The sequence below is a fragment of the Ipomoea triloba genome, chromosome 3, assembly GCF_003576645.1.
Source record: "Ipomoea triloba cultivar NCNSP0323 chromosome 3, ASM357664v1".
NCBI lineage: Eukaryota > Viridiplantae > Streptophyta > Magnoliopsida > Solanales > Convolvulaceae > Ipomoea > Ipomoea triloba.
The window spans coordinates 1,659,225-1,673,737 of record NC_044918.1 but is presented as its reverse complement, the minus strand read 5'-3'; the positions used below and the strand labels follow the sequence as shown (position 1 = coordinate 1,673,737).

The 14,513-nt window shown below is 38.5% G+C and overlaps 3 protein-coding genes across 4 annotated transcripts; 1 reads left to right on the top strand and 2 right to left on the bottom strand.

The window, feature by feature from the left end:
• Positions 1-328: 328 nt before the first annotated feature.
• Positions 329-4,578, top strand: LOC116012774. Its single transcript, XM_031252431.1, has 2 exons — positions 329-767; positions 1,049-4,578. Exon 2 carries the CDS (start codon positions 1,423-1,425, stop codon positions 4,231-4,233), a length of 2,811 nt encoding a protein of 936 aa, XP_031108291.1. The 5' UTR covers positions 329-767; positions 1,049-1,422; the 3' UTR covers positions 4,234-4,578.
• A 137-nt stretch (positions 4,579-4,715) lies between these two features.
• Positions 4,716-6,492, bottom strand: LOC116014065 (B3 domain-containing protein REM17-like). The gene is made up of 3 exons (XM_031254053.1): positions 5,947-6,492; positions 5,360-5,869; positions 4,716-5,242 (listed from the first exon to the last, which is right to left on the bottom strand). Exons 1-3 carry the CDS (start codon positions 6,019-6,021, stop codon positions 5,009-5,011), a joined length of 819 nt encoding a protein of 272 aa, XP_031109913.1. The 5' UTR covers positions 6,022-6,492; the 3' UTR covers positions 4,716-5,008.
• Positions 6,493-7,634: 1,142 nt separating this feature from the next.
• Positions 7,635-11,633, bottom strand: LOC116012809. 2 transcript variants are annotated; one of them, XM_031252481.1, is made up of 2 exons: positions 11,397-11,633; positions 7,635-11,159 (listed from the first exon to the last, which is right to left on the bottom strand). In XM_031252481.1, the coding sequence occupies exon 2, from the start codon at positions 10,783-10,785 to the stop codon at positions 7,975-7,977; it is 2,811 nt and encodes a 936-aa protein (XP_031108341.1). In that variant the 5' UTR covers positions 10,786-11,159; positions 11,397-11,633; the 3' UTR covers positions 7,635-7,974. The 2 variants fall into 2 exon arrangements, with proteins under 2 accessions (XP_031108341.1, XP_031108340.1); XM_031252480.1 differs by having other exon boundaries at positions 11,443-11,633.
• Between the last annotated feature and the right edge of the window lie 2,880 nt (positions 11,634-14,513).

Here is a 14,513-nt window from a genome sequence, read left to right as displayed (position 1 = left end):
TACAGTTAATAATTTTTGTATATGTAAACAAATAACTTGATAATTACTGACAGATAATATGATAACTATAAATACAAAAACTGTCAATTACAGATTTAAAGATTATTTTTGAATCAAAGTCCATAATGTAAGGTAGGAGAAATAGCTATGAAAGAAAACAGCTTTAGCAGCCAGCAGATTGTTTGACTTGAGGGATGGGTGTTGAGAGATGAGAGAAAACGTCATGGGGGACCGCGCAGATTAGTTTTTGTGAATAATCAAAGATTTTGTCAATAATTATTAATTAAAGAAAGATAACAGAACGTACTAGCATTTATCGCATTCCAGTGAGTGTGAAAGTCAATATCATTTCTCAATGCTTTTATCATTTAGCGAGAGAAGTGGAGCAGTATGCGTTTGAGCTTTTCCTGATTCATAGATTTATAGGCTGATGATAGGGCCAAATGACAAGAGAGAGAGAGAGAGAGAGAGAGAGAAGGGAGATAGATAATCAATATCGCTATGTTCTTGGGCACCCAACTGCAGTAAATGTGCATTTGGTTTTGAGTCTTTGCCTTTAATTTGCCTTCCTGAAAAGCTAGAGAGAGAGAGAGAGAAAGAGAGAGAGCTTTAAGGTGTTTCAGAGTTTCAGGTGATTGAAGGGAGGAAGACACAGCGAGCGAGCGAAGCTCTTTCTGAAGAATTTCTCCGCAAAATTCCGGCTTTTCTGGTCACTCTTGTTGTCCATTTGTGGGGGATCTGGAAGTTTGGGTTCTCGGAATTTTGAGGTTTGAGTTGACTCCTCTCTCTACTGGCTTTGTTGAAATTTTGATGTGAATAGAAGTTGACCTTGCCTTCTATGTGGTGGGGTTTGGAAAAAAGACCAGTCTTTGAATCTTAACTTGTTTTTTAGTTCTTAATTTTTTCTTGCTGTTTTGTTTGATTTTATTGCCTTTACCCTGCGATTTCTACTAGTATGAAATGAACTGCTAGATTCAATGAATTTATCTTGCTAAACCAGCAAATACCGTTCTCTCTAACTTTAGATTTTTCCTTTTGCTCTTTTCAGATAGCAGAATCTCTGGTTTCTGAATCTTCAAGAAAGGTCAAATCTGGGGTGTTTTTGTGTTTCCAGTCATTCTTTTGAGCCCAAATACTTGGTCTTTGCATTTGAATATTGCATAAAGCAAAGGATTCTTGGCTTTCCGTCCTAAGACAGGGTGTTTGGTTTTTGAAAACAAAGAGCTCTCATCCTGGGAAGCTTTAATATTTATTCCCTTTTGCTTTTTTGAAAAGAGAGTTTGAAACTTGGCCTCCTTTTCTAGGGTTCTTGTTTGATGGGCTAAGTGTACTGCTGCTTGTCTCTGGTGTTAAACTGGAGCTTTATTCAGTTCTTCTTTAGACATACTCTGTGTGATTGACTGTACAGAAAAGAAAGCTTTCATGCATCTTTCATTATGGAAGCCAATATCTCTCTGTGCTGCTCTGATATTGGACAAAAAGAGCAGAAAGAGAGATGGGTCTAACCATTCCTCAGAAGAAGTTAAGAGGAACCCATCAATTCTGAGGAAAGTGATAGAACACAAACTCAGGGAGGCACTTGAGGAAGCATCTGAAGATGGGTCTCTTGTTAAATCCCAAGGGATGGACTCTGAGGCCATGGAAAATCAAGATGAGGGCTTGGGGAGATCGCGGTCACTTGCCAGATTACATGCCCAGAAGGAATTCCTCAAAGCCACTGCTCTTGCTGCAGAGCGCATATTTGAGTCGGAAGACTCCATCCCGGAACTCATCGAATCCTTTTCCAAGTTCCTCACCATGTACCCGAAGTACCAGTCATCGGAGAGGATTGATCAGCTGAGGTCAGATGAGTACTCTCACCTTTCTGGGTCTGGTCCCAAGGTATGTCTTGACTACTGTGGATTTGGGCTGTTTTCGTTTCTTCAAACTGTTCACTATTGGGATTCATCTACATTTAGCTTGTCTGAGATTACTGCCAATTTGAGCAATCATGCTTTATATGGGGGTGCTGATAAGGGTACCGTGGAACATGATATTAAAAGCAGAATAATGGATTACTTGAACATCCCTGAGAATGAGTATGGCCTAGTTTTTACTGTTAGTCGAGGATCTGCTTTTAAATTGCTGGCTGAATCATACCCTTTTCACACAAACAAGAAATTGTTGACAATGTTTGATCATGAAAGCCAGTCGGTTAATTGGATGGGTCAGGCTGCCAGGGAGAAAGGTGCCAAAGTTTACAGTGCGTGGTTCAAATGGCCGACCCTCAAGCTCTGTTCAACTGATTTGAGAAAACAAATTTCAAACAAAAAGAGGAGAAAGAAAGACTCGGCAACTGGTCTTTTTGTTTTTCCTGTTCAATCTAGAGTTACCGGTGCAAAATACTCGTATCAATGGATGGCTCTGGCTCAGCAAAACAATTGGCATGTCCTGCTTGATGCTGGTGCACTAGGTCCCAAAGACATGGATTCCTTAGGATTGTCTTTGTTTCGACCAGATTTCATCATCACCTCATTTTATAGGGTGTTTGGGTATGACCCAACTGGTTTTGGATGTCTTCTCATAAAAAAATCTGTGATGTCGAGCCTTCAAAATCAGTCTGGCCATGCTGGCTCTGGTATAGTGAAAATTACTCCAGTTTACCCCTTATATTTGAGTGATTCGATTGATGGTTTCCCTGGATTGGCTGAAGATGGTGAAGCTGGAGGGGATAGTGAGGTTATCAAGGAATCTCGGCCAGGGTCTCAGTTGCCTGCCTTTTCTGGCGCTTTCACATCTGCCCAGGTCAGGGATGTATTTGAGACAGAGATGGAGCATGATAACAGTTCAGATAGGGATGGAACGAGCACAATATTCGAAGAAACTGAAAGCGTATCTGTTGGTGAGGTAATGAGAAGTCCCGTGTTTAGTGAAGATGAATCATCAGATAACTCACTGTGGATAGATTTGGGGCAAAGCCCATTGGGTTCAGATAGCGCTGGCCATCCAAACAAACAAAAGATGGCCTCTCCTGTACCGCCGTTTTGGTTTGCCGGTAGGAGGAATAATAAGCGTCTATCTCCAAAACCTTCAAAGATATTGAGCAGCCCAATGTATGACAAAGAGGTGAACCCAGGGCATCGTGAAGACCATATGCTATCATTTGATGCTGCTGTGCGTTCTGTGTCTCAAGAATTGGACCATTTCCAGGATATTCCTGAAGAAGAACAGTTCACTGAAGGAAATCTTGGTTCGAGAGAATATAGGACCCCAAATAACCGGCTTGTTCGTGAGATAGAAGAAGTGGAAACTAGAAAACCTGATCAAATGAACTCTGCCGTGAAAGGGTATGGTCTTAACAAGGCTTCTACTTCTGAACATTTTCAGAATGGTTCGACCTCTGAGATATGTCGTGAGATTAAAGATAGTGCTATAAGAAGAGAGACGGAAGGTGAATTCAGATTGCTCGGAAGAAGGGAAGGGAACAAATTTTCTGGCGGTAGATTTTTTGGCATAGAAGAGATTGATCAACCTGGGAGCCGGGGAAGAAGGGTTTCCTTTAGCATGGAGGATAACCACAAAGTTCGTCTAGGTCACACGGTGGAACCTGGGGAGTTATCAGCCACGAGTCTAGATGATGATGAGTACATCAGTGATGGGGAATATGACGGGCAAGAATCAGACAGGAGAGAACCCGAGATAATATGCAAGCATCTGGATCATATAAACATGTTGGGTCTCAACAAGACTACTTTTCGATTACGGTATCTGGTTAATTGGCTCGTGACCTCATTGCTGCAATTAAGACTGCCTGGTTCAAATGGTGAGGACAGTGTATCACTTGTTCACATTTATGGACCCAAAATAAAATACGAGAGAGGTGCCGCTGTTGCTTTCAATGTGAGAAACAGCAATTGGGGTCTTATAAGACCAGAAGTTGTGCAGAAACTGGCCGAGATGCATGGTATTTATCTTGGCATCGGCATCCTCAGTCACATTCGGATTCTAGATAGTTCAAAACAGCAGCGTGGAGCTTCAAATCTCGAAGACACTGCGCTGTGCAAGCCAATGGACAACGGCAGGCACGACTCAAAAAGCGGGTTTATCAGAGTCGAGGTCCTCACTGCATCACTCGGCTTTCTTTCTAACTTCGAAGACGTGTACCAATTGTGGGCTTTCGTGGCTAAATTCCTCAACCCAGACTTCATCAAACAGACTCTCCTCCCTACCGTCGCAGAAGAGGCTGACGCTTGAAACCCGAACGCCATTTCAACGCTTGAGCTTTCTTTCGCTGCGGGACAAAGATGCAGAGATCGACGTGCTGCCTTAAAGTGGATGGCAAGATTAAAGGTGGATTCTTTAGCAGTACCCTCTGCCTCTTTGATGCATTTTTAGGATAATTTGTTGATTCTTGTTTTGATTTCTCATTTTCGGCTTTTGGGATTCTGATGTGGAGTTGGATTTAGGAATTTGTATATCTTTAGGTAGTCATGACGAACTAAAGCATATATCAATGGGTTCATCATCCTCTCAACTACATTTTGTTATTTACCAGGCTGTTGTTCTCTGCTGTATATATACATATCATTATTTCTTCAACTTCTGCCCTTTTTTCTACAGTTATGATGTCTTTCATCTTCTCTACCTGTTAAGTAATCCTTCTGCATTCTTTCTGTTTTGTTTTCCTTTGAACATAACATGTGAAAAACAACTAATACCAACTACAACTATGTAAATTAGGAATCTATCAATCACTGTTTATAAAGCTAGTTTAACCATCTTCCATACATAAACCACAAGAACAGACAAGCACACCTGCTAGAACAAAAAGATTGAATCCAACATTTGTAACCGAAATGGTTGTTTTGCAGTCAAAACAAACAAAAGCCAAAAGCTAGCAAAAACAATGCCAACAGAATTTAGATATACAGACCAACAGAAAAGATCGAAAACGAGGGCCAACAGCTTCCAGTTATCATCAATTCATGGGCAGCCATGGCTAGCTGATGATATTCTTATCTGATCGGCTCTAGTGGCGGAGTTTTTTAACAAACAGACAATCGGGATTAACCAAAGTGAACGAACACTTGTCTCCGCTCCTTATTTTGTTAGCTTTCTTAAAAGACTTCCAGCCTTTGCTCAGTTTGACTCTATTGTGTAAGCGCTCGACCTGCATTGTCTCCCTCCTCCCCTTTTCGCCTCTCAGCTCGATTCTCTTCTGATGAATTATTCCCGTCTCCCGTGCAAAATCCATAGGAACACACTAACATGGTAACATCCACATTATGAATATAAACAATATGAACATTATATTAAAAGAGATAATATTAATCTGCATAACAATGATTCAATGAAATATAATATGCACGAAGCTAAGTACCATGAAAGTCTGGTGACTCATCTTTATAATGGTTTCGAAGTAAGGGCATTTCGCGTTGAGATTAAAAGTACTGAATCTATTAATCTGCACCCCATCTTCTTGCTTTACATTCTTGGTGTCAAAGATTTCATCTTTGATATCTGAACTTTTTGCCTTCTTGCGAAATTCATACTTCCTCTTGTGTTTCCTGCCATTTTTTGAAGCTTCATTGATCTCTGATGGTTCATTAGCAGTGTGGTTAGGGTTGGGATTCAAAATCTGGCAACAAGTAGTTTGGTTGTAAAGCATAACTTCAAACACAGAATTTCCCACAAGAAAAGCCATGATCTGGTCTCCGAATCGTAGGTCGTGATGCTTTGCGAACTTCTCCCAATCCGCTCTGCCGAAGAAATATTCTGTTCCTTCTCGTATGATCTCCATGGACCATGATGTTCCATCTTCTGTTTTCAGAACCCATGTGCTTTTACCCAAGTTGTTCTTATGAGTGTCCACAAATTTAGAGGGTATTTGCTGCTTAATCAAACACAAATTAAACTAAAGTAAGAACAAATATGGTGTTTATATATATACAGAGAGATCGAACTTACAATTCTCTCCCAGTAGCGTGTTTCACCAACATAAGTCTTCATGAACGAGGGGTAGCCATGAGGATTAACCTTCATTTGTACTGATTGCAGAAACCCAGCAAGTATTTTGTACAGAAGAAGTTACAAATAGGGAAGATCATCGGTTCCCATACTTAGAACAGTAAGAAATTTGAACATACATGATGATGATTAGACTTCTTTGATGTGTTAGTTTGGCTTGTCACATCAAGTAAAAAACTTCAAGAAACATAAATAAGCAATTCCTGAATGATACGGAGTATTTGGTTTTAGTTCAGTTGTTGGAAAAGAAAAAAAAAAACGTATGAGTTTAATAAAGAGATAGATTGTCGTTTGGTTTCTCAATATGACTAAACAAATTCTTGGGGTCTATCTGGACTATATTCAAATTCACATGTTTTCTTGATGGAAAGTAAGGGCGCAGAAACCAAATGCCAGAGATACAAAAAGCTGATTTTCACCCTTGGCTTGTAGATGATAAAGAAAGATGGATAGCCATTGGGATTGAGAGAATCAAGCTTCATTTCGCTTGTGAATTATAATTACAAGTTTTGGTAATTAAGATTTTGCTAATCTTTGAGCTATATAAGCTGGTACTGTCATAGATGAAATCAGAAATGCATTGCAACTGAAATTGCTGAGTGCAGACACGTGTCACCAAGAATGACTGCAAGAGTAGAGAGACGCCTGCCTGCTGCACCTATGCTTATAGATTACCAAATCAGATTAGGACTGCCACCAAAATCCAAAGAATATCTTTTTGCACTTCTTTGTTTTTCGAGCCTAACCTATGCACTTCTGTTCACAAAGAGATTATCTAACAAAGATGGTAAGATTCGAACCTCCACCTTATCACTAGAAATAAATTTTAAATATAATTTCTCAAGTATTAGACTATTATTCTGATGCCAAAGACTTTATGGTTTAGTGACATAAAATTTTAAAAATTTTTATTGCGAATTTCGGTTGGTTTGGTTGTTGAGATGAGGAGTTGGGGCGCACGTGAAGGATGAAGCAAAAAGACCATGTCCTAAAACAATGGTGCTATGTCACATCGACCCTACAAATGATTTGTTTAGGACCCCCACCATTTTAGGCTTCTCCTATGTAGCAGCTTCAACCAACCCAAACATGAAAAGGTAATGGTTGAGGTGAGGACCCCCGCCATTTTAGCCTCTCCTATATATCATGCACCAGATTCAACCAACCCATCCAAACCACAAAAAGTAGCAGTCATAGTGCAATGAACCAAGACACAATTATTACCAAATAAGATTTGTGTGCCCCTTCATTATATGCCTTATAAAGCTACCCTCCAAAGGGGTTGCCCTTCATATATGTCACACTAATTCCAATTCATTTCAAATGCACAATTTGATTTTTACTCAAGTTCGACGGTGCATACAGAGATTAGTTTGAGTATAGTACGGAGATTAATTTGAGTATGGTGTGGACTTATGGTGTCTCCTACAGTTAGAGCTAGTTTAAGACACCTCAAGGCAAAAAAAAAAGATTCTGATAGTATCAGATACAATTACATAGTTGTATTTGATATTATTAGTTTTTCACATGTTATGTTCAAAGGAAAACAAAACAGAAAGAATGCATAAGCATTACTTAACAGGTAGAGGAGATGAAAGACATCATAACTGTAGAAAAAAAGCCAGAAGTTCAAGAAATAATGATATGTATATATACAGCAGAGAACAACAGCCTTGTAAATAACAAAATGTAGTTGAGAGGATGATGAACCCATTGATATATGCTTTAGTTCGTCATGACTACCTAAAGATATACAAATTCCTAAATCCAACTCCACATCAGAATCCCAAAAGCTGAATATGAGAAATCAAAACAAGAATCAACAAATTATCCTAAATTGCATCAAAGAGGCAGAGGGTGCTGCTAAAGAATCCACCTTGAATCTTGCCATCCACTTTAAGGCAGCACGTCTCTGCATCTTTGTCCTGCAGCACAAGAAAGCTCGAGCATTGAAATCGAATTCGGGTTTCAAGCGTCAGCCTCTTCTGCGACAGTAGGGAGGAGAGTCTGTTTGATGAAGTTTGGGTTGAGGAATTTAGCCACGAAAGCAAACAATTGGTACACGTCTTCGAAGTTAGAAAGAAAGCCGAGTGATGCAGTGAGGACCTCGACTCTGATGAACCCACTTTTTGCGTCGTGCCTGCCATTGTCCATTGGCTTGCACAGTGCAGTGTCTTCGAGATTTGAAGCTCCACGCTGCTGTTTTGAACTATCTAGAATCCGAATGTGACCGAGGATGCCAATGCCAAGATAAATACCATGCATCTCGGCCAGTTTCTGCACAACTTCTGGTCTTATAAGACCCCAATTGCTGTTTCTCACATTGAAAGCAACAGCGGCACCTCTCTCGTATTTTATTTTGGGTCCATAGATGTGAACAAGTGATACACTGTCCTCACCATTTGAACCAGGCAGTCTTAATTGCAGCAATGAGGTCACGAGCCAATTAACCAGATACCGTAATCGAAAAGTAGTCTTGTTGAGACCCAACATGTTTATATGATCCAGATGCTTGCATATTATCTCGGGTTCTCTCCTGTCTGATTCTTGCCCATCATATTCCCCATCACTGATGTACTCATCATCATCTAGACTCGTGGCTGATAACTCCCCAGGTTCCAGCGTGTGACCTAGACGAACTTTGTGGTTATCCTCCATGCTAAAGGAAACCCTTCTTCCCCGGCTCCCAGGTTGATCAATCTCTTCTATGCCAAAAAATCTACCACCAGAAAATTTGTTCCCTTCCCTTCTCCCGAGCAATCTGAATTCACCTTCTGTCTCTCTTCTTATAGCACTATCTTTAATCTCACGACATATCTCAGAGGTCGAACCATTTTGAAAATGTTCAGAGGTAGAAGCCTTGTTAAGACCATACCCTTTCACAGCAGAGTTCATTTGATGAGGTTTTCTAGTTCCCACTTCTTCTATCTCATGAACAAGCCGGTTATTTGGGGTCCTATATTCTCTTGAACCAAGATTTCCTTCAGTGAACTGTTCTTCTTCAGGAATATCCTGGAAATGGTCCAATTCTTGAGACACAGAACGCACAGCAGCATCAAATGATAGCATATGGTCTTCACGATGCCCTGGGTTCACCTCTTTGTCATACATTGGGCTGTTCAATACCTTCGAAGGTTTTGGAGATAGACGCTTATTATTCCTCCTACCGGCAAACCAAAATGGCGGTACAGGAGAGGAAATCTTTTGTTTATTTGGATGGCCAGCACTATCTGAACCCAATGGGCTTTGCCCCAAATCTATCCACAGTGAGTTATCTGATGATTCATCTTCACTAAACACGGGACTTCTCATTACCTCACCAACAGATACGCTTTCAGTCTCTTCAAATATTGTGCTTGTTCCATCCCTATCTGAACTGTTATCATGCTCCATCTCTGTTTCAAATACATCCCTGACCTGGGCAGATGTGAAAGCGCCAGAAAAGGCAGGCAACTGAGACCCTGGCCGAGATTCCTTGATAACCTCACTATCCCCTCCAGCTTCACCATCTTCAGCCAATCCAGGGAAACCATCAATTGAATCACTCAAATATAAGGGGTAAACCGGAGTAATTTTCACTATACCAGAGCCAGCATGGCCAGACTGATTTTGAAGGCTCGCCATCACAGATTTTTTTATGAGAAGACATCCAAAACCAGTTGGGTCATACCCAAACACCCTATAAAATGAGGTGATGATGAAATCTGGTCGAAACAAAGACAATCCAAGGGAATCCATGTCTTTGGGACCTAGTGCACCAGCATCAAGCAGGACGTGCCAATTGTTTTGCTGAGCCAGAGCCATCCATTGATAGGAGTATTTTGCACCGGTAACTCTAGATTGAACAGGAAAAACAAAAAGACCAGTTGCTGAGTCTTTCTTTCTCCTCTTTTTGTTTGAAATTTGTTTTCTCAAATCAGTTGAACAGAGCTTGAGGGTCGGCCATTTGAACCACGCACTGTAAACTTTGGCACCTTTCTCCCTGGCAGCCTGACCCATCCAATTAACCGACTGGCTTTCATGATCAAACATTGTCAACAATTTCTTGTTTGTGTGAAAAGGGTATGATTCAGCCAGCAATTTAAAAGCAGATCCTCGACTAACAGTAAAAACTAGGCCATACTCATTCTCAGGGATGTTCAAGTAATCCATTATTCTGCTTTTAATATCATGTTCCACGGTACCCTTATCAGCACCCCCATATAAAGCATGATTGCTCAAATTGGCAGTAATCTCAGACAAGCTAAATGTAGATGAATCCCAATAGTGAACAGTTTGAAGAAACGAAAACAGCCCAAATCCACAGTAGTCAAGACATACCTTGGGACCAGACCCAGAAAGGTGAGAGTACTCATCTGACCTCAGCTGATCAATCCTCTCCGATGACTGGTACTTCGGGTACATGGTGAGGAACTTGGAAAAGGATTCGATGAGTTCCGGGATGGAGTCTTCTGACTCAAATATGCGCTCTGCGGCAAGAGCAGTGGCTTTGAGGAATTCCTTCTGGGCATGTAATCTGGCAAGTGACCGCGATCTCCCCAAGCCCTCATCTTGATTTTCCATGGCCTCAGAGTCCATCCCTTGGGATTTAACAAGAGACCCATCTTCAGATGCTTCCTCAAGAGCCTCCCTGAGCTTGTGTTCTATCACTTTCCTCAGAATTGATGGGTTCCTCTTAACTTCTTCTGAGGAATGGTTAGACCCATCTTTCTTTCTGCTCTTTTTGTCCAATATCAGAGCAGCACAGAGAGATATTGGCTTCCATAATGAAAGATGCATGAAAGCTTTCTTTTCTGTACAGTCAATCACACAGAGTATGTCTAAAGAAGAACTGAATAAAGCTCCAGTTTAACACCAGAGACAAGCAGCAGTACACTTAGCCCATTAAACAAGAACCCTAGAAAAGGAGGCCAAGTTTCAAACTCTCTCTTCAAAAAAGCAAAAGGGAATAAATCTTAAAGCTTCCCAGGATGAGAGCTCTTTGTTTTCAAAAACCAAACACCCTGTCTTAGGAGGGAAAGCCAGGAATCCTTCGCTTTATGCAATATTCAAATGCAAAGACCAAGTATTTGGGCTCAAAAGAATGACTGGAAACACAAAAACACCCCAGATTTGACCTTTTTTGAAGATTCAGAAACCGGAGATTCTGCTATCTGAAAAGAGCAAAAGGAAAAATCTAAAGTTAGCGAGAACGGTATTTACTGATTTAGCAAGATAAATTCACTGAATCTAGCAGTTCATTTCAAACTAGAAGAAATCGCAGGGTAAGGCAATAAAATTAAACAAAACTGCAAGAAAAATTGAAGAACTAAAAAACAAGTTAAGATTCAAAGACTGATCTTTTTTCGAAACCCCACCGCATAGAAGGGATTAAGGGAAGGTCAACTTACATTCACATTAAAATTTCAACAAAGCCAGTAGAGAGAGGAGTCAAACCTCAAAATTCTGAGAACCCAAACTTCCAGATCCCCCACAAATGGACAACAAGAGTGACCAGAAAAGCCGGAATTTGTGCGGAGAAATTATTCTGAAAGAGCTTCGCTCGCTCGCTGTGTCTTTCTCCCTTCGAAGCTTCAATCACCTGAAACTCTTTAAACAACTTAAAGCTTTCTCTCTCTCTCTCTCTTCAGGAAGCCAAATTAAAGGCAAAGATTCAAAACTATGCTGGACAATTTAAATCGAACTTATAATATATCAATAGTTAGAGATTCTTGTCAATTGAATGGTTCGATTAAAATCGAATAGAACGATTCAATAAAAATCAAACTGAATATCATTTAATTTAAATAATGATAAAAATAATGAAGTAAATTCAAGTTTTTCTGCTTGTTTTGTTGTTAAGTTCATATTCTTACTGTATCTTTCTTAAATTTTTTATTTGATTTTTTATAGTTTGTTATTTACTTTGCACTTTGTAGTTTGCTAAATTTGTTTTTTACATTACAATTAGTACTTAATAGTATGCTTGAACTTTGAATACTTTTGTTGTTTGCTGTAATTATTCTTTACCCCACAATTTGTACTTAGAATTATTATTTTGTTATATAATGTTTACATTTTGGATATAAATTATGTGATTATGTGAATATTTATTATTTAATTTGCTAGTATGTTTGAAAAATTAAGAAATGTTGAAATTTATGAATTTTAAATCGAAATGAGCCGAACCATTTCGAATTGAACTGAACTCTATTTTAAACAGAATGATTTAATTTTTTAAAACTCGAAAGGTCAAACCAAATCTCAAAACGGCCATCCTACTCAAAACCAAATGCACATTTATAGCGATATTGTGATATTGATTATCTATCTCCCTTCTCTCTCTCTTGTCATTTGGCCCTATTATCAGCCTATAAATCTATGAATCAGGAAAAGCTCAAAGGCATATTGCTGCACTTCTCTTGCTAAATGATAAAAGCATTGAGAAATGATATTTTCACACTCCCTGGATGGAATGCGATAAATGCTCATACGTTCTGTTATCTTTCTTTAATTATAATTATTGAGAAAATCTTTGTGATTATTCACAACTAACCCAGTGAGAGAAAATGTGTGATATAATGTGTAAAACATAACTAAAATCTAGTCTAAAATTTAGCTACTATCTTATCTCAAGGGACCAGTGAGCAATTGAATTTTGAATTCAATTTTTATTTATAAGACTCGTTTCTCATTATTGGTCAGCTTCATTGAAACTCAATCTTAGACCGCAATCAAATTGACATATTCAACTTAACTCCTATCCCCAAGTTTCCAAAGCCTGGTCTTTGTATTGTTTAACTTATGTATAAGTCCATTTAAAGATTCTTGCAACTTCCTTGCCATTAGTCGTGTGAATAAGACTTTCCATTGCTCGCAACGGGTCTTGCATGTCATTTATTTGTCCTCCGTTGTCATATACAGAATATTACATGAATAATACTTTAAAATTAATGGTGACAGGTCACTTAGCGGGACACGTTATACACGCTTTGAAATGGTTTTGTTTTTGTTTATTATTCTTTTTTTTTTCTTTTTTGTTGCTATTTTTTGAATTAAAATATTTTTAAATTTAATTTTGTTGTTAAATTTTTAAAAAATTTATGCAATATAAATATAGTATATAATTTTGATACCATATTATTTGAATTGAAATTTTATAATTATAAATTTATTTTAATTTTGACATGTTTAATTTAAATATAATAAAATAATAATTGCATTTGTAACTTCTATAATGGTAATAAATAAAGAAATAATTAAAATATAGTGAAATAAAATTGTGGATTAACAAAAAATCAAGAAAAAAAAAATCTAAAACTAATGGGAAGATGAAATTTTGAGATTGCATGAGATAATAGATGATAAGGTGAATGCTAGGGTGACAAAAAGCTTAAGAAAAAAACCTCATGAGATTGCACTTATACCATTTCGGAGGATGACAACATTACATCATTTTGGTGGATTTGAGGCAAAATAATTTCTAAAAACTGTACTGAAAGTGTTTGGTAAACAGCGGTTAGCTAATTGTGTTAATGTATGTAACTAGTTGTCTTGATAGCATTAATAGATTATAGAAAAATGGTTAATAAATTAACAATTAGCTGATAAGTGATTCTTTGGAAATCATAAGTTATTATAAAAAACAATTTAAAAAAAAAATTATTACACAACAGTAAGTAATCAAACTAATGAGTTAATGAACCATGCTGGTGGCCTTATCTTCTTGGAGATCTCAGTTAATCAGTTGAATTGACAAGCCAATAGTGACGTGAAACAAGTCTACCTTCAGGTAAAGGAAGCCTATGTTCAAATTTGTCATGGAGTTTTGGAGTGGATGAGCTTCTCCATTTAACTTTGCTTTGCATACTCAAAACTTCACTGTAACTCTTCTTCCTTTCCATCTTCATTCTAATCTGCACAAAAATATAATGAAGGTGAATCCTAATGGTTATCCCTCCTTTTTAAAGACCTACCTGGGTGAAGCTCATTCTCAAGAAAGGATCGTAAGTTTCACTTCAACGTACTCTGTCTCTCATTCTATATATAGTTTAGTTTATTTTGTTTGTGTTTGATTAAACAGAAAATACCTGGTGGTTTCGTGAAAGCTCACAAGAAAAACTTGAGTGAACGCTCATGGGCTCTAAAAACAGAAGGTGGATCACCATGGCATATGGGAATCATAAGACGAGGGAAAAAGTATTTCTTCCGCAGCGCAGATTGGGTAGAATTTTCGAAGCATCACGACCTACACTATGGGGATCATATGATGTTTTTTCTCGTAGGAAACTCTGAGTTTGAAGTATTGTTTTATAGCCAAACTACTTGTTGCGAAATTCCACCTCCCCAGTCTGATGAACACACTGCAACTGAGGAGACTGAAGCTTCTGAAAATGCCAAGAAACAGAAAAGGAAACCAATAATCTGCGAAGAGTATGAAGCTCGCAAGAAGGCCAAAGGCTCTACAGGTATTATTCAATTCCACCCAATCATTGAGTTATTTTTTAGCATATTGAATTTGTCTCATA

Coding starts and splice junctions, on each gene's coding strand:
- LOC116014065 (XM_031254053.1), bottom strand. CDS start 6,021: ATGAAGGTTAATCCTCATGGCTACCCCTCGTTCATGAAGACTTATGTT. Junction 5,870..5,946: donor CACGCTACTGGGAGAGAATT/GTAAGTTCGATC, acceptor TTGATTAAGCAG/CAAATACCCTCTAAATTTGT. Junction 5,243..5,359: donor TGAGTCACCAGACTTTCATG/GTACTTAGCTTC, acceptor TTACCATGTTAG/TGTGTTCCTATGGATTTTGC.
- LOC116012774 (XM_031252431.1), top strand. CDS start 1,423: ATGCATCTTTCATTATGGAAGCCAATATCTCTCTGTGCTGCTCTGATA.
- LOC116012809 (XM_031252481.1), bottom strand. CDS start 10,785: ATGCATCTTTCATTATGGAAGCCAATATCTCTCTGTGCTGCTCTGATA.